The sequence below is a fragment of the Mus pahari genome, chromosome 5 (genome assembly GCF_900095145.1).
Source record: "Mus pahari chromosome 5, PAHARI_EIJ_v1.1, whole genome shotgun sequence".
NCBI classification, from domain to species: Eukaryota; Metazoa; Chordata; class Mammalia; order Rodentia; family Muridae; genus Mus; species Mus pahari.
Window position 1 is genome coordinate 150,648,711 of NC_034594.1, and position 5,525 is coordinate 150,654,235.

At 40.5% G+C, this 5,525-nt stretch overlaps 1 protein-coding gene across 1 annotated transcript in view; it reads left to right on the forward strand.

The window, feature by feature from the left end:
• Positions 1–5,525, forward strand: part of Efcab2 (EF-hand calcium binding domain 2) — a 78,724-nt gene that overhangs the window by 52,628 nt on the left and 20,571 nt on the right. The window contains exon 3 of the mRNA XM_021198816.1: positions 833–905. Within this exon, the coding sequence (XP_021054475.1) occupies positions 833–905 (73 nt within the window). The remainder of the gene's footprint in view (positions 1–832; positions 906–5,525) is intronic.

The following is a 5,525-nucleotide window of genomic DNA, read 5'->3' on the forward strand; positions in this document are numbered from 1 at the left end:
TTAAAGGCGTGCGCCACCACGCCCAGCACTTCCCAACTTTCAAGTGCAGTGGACATAGACCAAGCTAGTGTTTTGCAAAGTCTGATTCCGTCCCACAGTTTCTTACAGGTTTTATAGTTTGGGTAACAATGTGCAGATTTCTGTCTGCATAGACCTTGTGAGGGTGGTCCCTGGGTCTCAGGACCACTAAAAGGATGTTTCTATTGTAGTTTAAGTGTGTTTACAAAAGCAGATGTGGGTAGCCATTGGGATATTCTTTCTTTAGCAAACATAGTCGACTTTCTACAGATAGCTTTGTAAGCATTTGCTTTTGCAAGATAAGAGAACAGTATTCAACTGAAACAAGTAGGAGTACAAGCAGAGTGAAGTAAAATTTAACCCAGCCTGTCTCTTCTTCCTCCTGTAGCTCCCAGGCTACCACAGTGCAAGGCTACAGTAGATTGTGCTGGAGTGTATTAATGTACTAAATGGTTAACCTATATTCTCTTTCTTTCTCTATTAGAGTTAAACAACAGTTAAAATCAGCCATCAAGTGGCAGACATCGTTTCTTCCTCCCCTCATTTTGTCCTGATTCCTTCTCTGGAGCTTTGAGATTTTTGAACTAGTCAGGACTTGATTTGCTAGTCATTGAAAATCTTGGGCTGCTTTGGTTCTTGCAACCTTTTTCTTTTCCCAGGAAGTTTCTCATGTATTTGTGAGCCAGGACTTAAGTGAGGTGCTTTGCTATGTTACCTGTGATCTGAATTAACTTTGATAATTATTTGCTAATTTATACTACAGTTGCCTCTCCAGAATTTGTATTCTAAAACTTTTCACAACTTTTTTTTCTAGAGAGATTGGGACAATTGTCAGGTCATTAGGATGCTGCCCAACTGAAGGAGAACTGCATGATTTCATTGCAGAGGTAGGTACATGAGAAAAGTGTCACTGACTGACTCTAGAACTTATAACACAAACCAACCAACCAAACCAACCAATCAACCAACAACCCAAAAAAACCCTTACTTCAAATTGAAACTTCCCTAACTTACTGGGGGTGTTGTTTGAGAGTGTTAGAATGCCTGTGCACATAAGTCAACCAATGGAATCTGGAAGCATTTTGATCAAGTTGTGAAGGCAACTGTTGATAGTTTTTAAATTAGTTGAAAATAAGCCAGTGAAGACAAAGAAGTCTGACCATGTGGAGAAAGACCAATAACACATGTATTTAATAATAATGTTGGTTCACAGGGTATGCAGAGAGACTGTAGTTTTTATTTATTTGAGGAAATAAAACTAAGCTTCAGAACAAATAATAATAACAACAACAACAACAATAACAATAGACAAAAAGAATAAACTTAAATAGAAAAAAAATGGAGTCACCCATGATAAAATTAAACATTGCCAAACAGAAATTCTCCAGGAAAGCCAGTTTCAATGGGCATGATAATAAAGTCCTTCAATTTTAATCTGGTTAATAATAATATTAATCAGTCTAAAACTCTAAAAGTTTTTATTCATAATAATAACAAAATTTAACCACTTTAGTTAAAAGATTTTGATTAGTTTTCCTTTGTGGTTATAGATTAGTTGAAATGGGTAAGCATTTCTGACCAGAGGAGACTGGTGGTTCTGCCTTCCTTACCCCTAGGGAACAAAGATCTGATTGGCTCCAGTTACTTTCCATATAAGGCAGGGAAGAGATGCTAAACAATAGGAGGATCATTAACAAGTTAACATCAAGTTACTCCAGGCAAGTCCCCTCCCCCACAAAGATTAAAACAGAAGGATTCTATTATCGTGCCCATTGAAACTGGCTTTCATGGGAAACTCTGTTTGGCTGTGTTTAACTTTAATATGGGTGACTCCATTTTTTCTTTTTAAGTCTGTTTTGGGACCTAGTATAGGATCTTAATCCAAAACAAAAGTCTCATGTAATCATTTGCTGCGTGAGCTGAGGCTAGGAGAAAGGAAGCATGGATGGACAGTCCATGCCCAGGGAGCTTCATACTCCATTTTGCTTTCCAGAAAGCTCTCTGATTGAACATGAAGTGAAAGTGTTAGTTGAACAGAGAGAGACCTTGGGGCGGGGGTAAAGCTGCCCGGACCACCAGTTGGAGAAACATCTAAGAGAGTTGCCTTTCTTTGTTTGGGGGCAGTGAGAGGTTGTTGGATGGGAATGGGAAAGGGATGGGAAAGAAAAGACATGAGGTAGAATTTGTCTTCTTACTCCTTGTACTTGGTAGAACCCTGTTTACTCAATGCTATGTTAAAAAGAAGGAGTTTGGGATTTTAGGTTGATGCAGATAAACTTGAAGTAGTAAAACTGATGCTACAAAGGATTTACTAATAAGCTTGCTTAGGAAATATTAAGTTACACAAAGTGGAATTTAGCTAAAGGGGTGCCTCCAATATGACTATAAGTTAAGTACTCACCAGACTTGTTAGAAACTGTAGGAACAGAAAACTTTTACTGTAATTGAAGTTTAGGGATGTGAAGAAAGTTTCTCCAGGGGCTGGAGAGATGGCTTAGTGGTTAAGAGCACTGACTACTCTTCTAGAGGTCCTGAGTTCAATTCCCAGCACCCACATGGTGGCTCACAACCATCTGTTATGGGATCTGATGCCCTCTTCTGGTGCATCTGAAGACAGAGCACTTATATACATAAAATAAATACATTTTAAAAAGTTTATCCAACATCAATTTACCAAGATTGACCTTCAGTTAGGCTCTATTTCTATAGCAAAAGGAGAAAACTGACTTAGAACTGGCCATTAGGCTCATCCCATTGCAGAGAACAGAGTTCTAAGTAGCAGTTCAAGGGGTGGCACAGGTCACAACCACCTGCCATCCATCAAGGCTTTGTGCTCTTGTCAGGAAAACCGCAGTTCTGCCAGATGGACAGGATGGACCTGGGTAGAACTATTCAGAAAGAGCAACACTGGTGTACTTAAGAAATAGTAAGAATGATTCTGGAAAGACGCTTGCTGTGTAAATCTCCCATCTGTCCAAGTGGCTTTGCAGTCTCCTGTCTCTGTGTAAAGTGTTTAAAGTGGAACATGGGGCCTGGACCGTAAAGAGGTTTAAGGACAACAACATATGTGAGATGAAGAAACGTTGTAAGATCTGTGTAAGTTAGTCAAATTGTCGATTCAGGGCCAGCTCCTCTTTGAGCATTAGCCAGAGCTGCATGAGTGCTATATTAAAAATGCCTTTCCTGAGGCAGAGGCAGGCAGATTTCTGAGTTCAAGGCCAGCCTGGTCTACAAAGTGAGTTCCAGGACAGCCAGGGCTATACAGAGAAACCCCGTCTTGAAAAAAAAAAAAAAAAGCCTCTCCTTTATGAATCTTTAAGTGTGCAGAGTGATTGGGAAAGCAGTTAATTCTAGAACCAGGGCGAGCCACTTCATTTCTACGACTACCAACCTCTCCATAGTAATGCCTACTTCAGAGTTTATCTCAAAGATACATTAAATAATATATCACAAACCAGTTTTCAAAAGGAAAAACACTGTAAAGGTCAAGTAGTTTAAACTTAGGAGGACTGTTGCTCAGATAGCAGCACCTTGGCGACTCTTAGTTGTTTCACATTGCTGTGACCACAGCACCTGACAGAGACTGTCTGAGGGGCAGAGGCAGAGACTGGTTTGGTGCGTGGTTTTAGAGCAGTAGGTCTCACCCTTCCCAATGCTGTGACCCTGACCCTTTAATACATTTCCTCATTTGTTTGTTCAAGACAGGGTTTCTCTGTGTAGCCCTGGCTGTCCTGGAACTCACTCTGTAGACCAGGCTGGCCTCGAACTCAGAAATCCGCCTGCCTCTGCCTCCCAAGTGCTGGAATTAAAGGTGTGCACCACCACTGCCCGGCATTTCCTCATGTTTTAATGACTCCCAACCATAAAATTATCTTTGTTGCTACTTCATAACTGTAATTTTGCTACTGTTATGAATCATAATGTAAGTATTTTTTTTTGGAGCTAGAGGTTTGCCAAAGGGGTAACTATCCACAGGTTGAGAACCACTGTTGTAGAAGGCTCCAGTCCACTGTGGCCAGAAAAGCATGGTAGAGCCTCTCAGGTCACGGTGTGCAGGGAAGCAGGTGGGGATGTAACCTTCAAAGGGCCACCCCTGGCCACCCGCGTCTACCAGCTTCACTCTCTAAAGGTTCCGTGGCCTTCCCCAAATAGTGCTACCAGTTAGGTAACAGGGGTGGGAAACGTGAGCCGTGGGGAGATTTCAGACACAAACCATAGCAGTAGCATCAGTTTCTCATACTATTTTGAAATACTTAGTAAGAAATTATAAGTTCTAAGAAAACATTTTTTTTCTACTTTAGAATTTTAAAAGTTTTTGAATAAAAATGAAGAGAAAGGCCTGCTTTTCCTATGAATCCACCTATCCCCCCCTCCCCAAAGTTCTTGTTCCAGATTACTGGTTTAAAATATTTACTCATAAAGCTGGAGCTGGTGCTGGGAAAGGCAGAAAGACACTGGGAGGAAGAGAGGAAGTCAGTCCCAGTGCTCGGGAGGCAGAGGCAGGTGGATCTCCACAGAGTGAGTTCCAGGGTAGCCAGGGCTACAAAGAAAAACCTTGTCTCTAGAAAATCAAACTAAAACAAACAAAAAAGAATGAGTGTGTACCCAGTAAACAGAAAAGAAGAAGTGAGACTGAAGATCGGGAAATGTGTTTTAATATGTATTAGGAATCTGAAAAACCCTACCTAGGTCATCAAAGCACCATAAAACCCACTTATTTACACACACACACACACACACACACACACACACACACACACACACACACACACACACACACACAGTCTGTAAAAACATTGAATTGAAACTTGTATCTGGAAATTAAATTCCCTAGCTTTCATCTGTTTGAGTTTTAGAGCAGGTACATCTCTAACTTTTAAATTTCTCAGCTCTTTGCTTCCTGAAGATCAGAAATCTCCCGAAATAGATCTGTTTTAAAATTCCTCGACATTGATTCATCTGTTTAATATTCTAAGATTAGCAGCTTGCTTAAGTAACTCCTGTCTGTATAGGATGTTATAAAAGCCAGCAGCTGTGACGAGGAAGGGCTAGTGTGAATCTTACTGCACACAGGTTATCCAACAGCCCTACCTTTGATATTAAGTCAGAGCTATCTAGGATCGTCAGTGCGAAGGAGCTGGGAGGAAAGAGACTATTTAAAGGTCTATGTTCTTTGAATTCTAACTTGAATAGAATTATAGAGAATTTAAACTAATTTCACAGGAAAGGTAAAAGATGTCTCAAAAAATGCTGTGTTATTGACTATTGATTTAGGTTTTAGAACTAAGATAGAACTGTGTTTTTTATTGGGGAGACATCCCCAGCCACCTACTCCTCCACATTTGCCTTTTGTGGGTGGAAAGCAGTGTCTTTCTTGGCCCCTCTGTTTTGTTAATGTACTGTGCTCTCAAAACATATCTCAGCATCCCCTTGTGTATTAGTCAGGGTTCTGTAGAGTAACAGAATTTATAGAATCTCTCTCTCTCTCTCTCTCTCTCTCTCTCTCT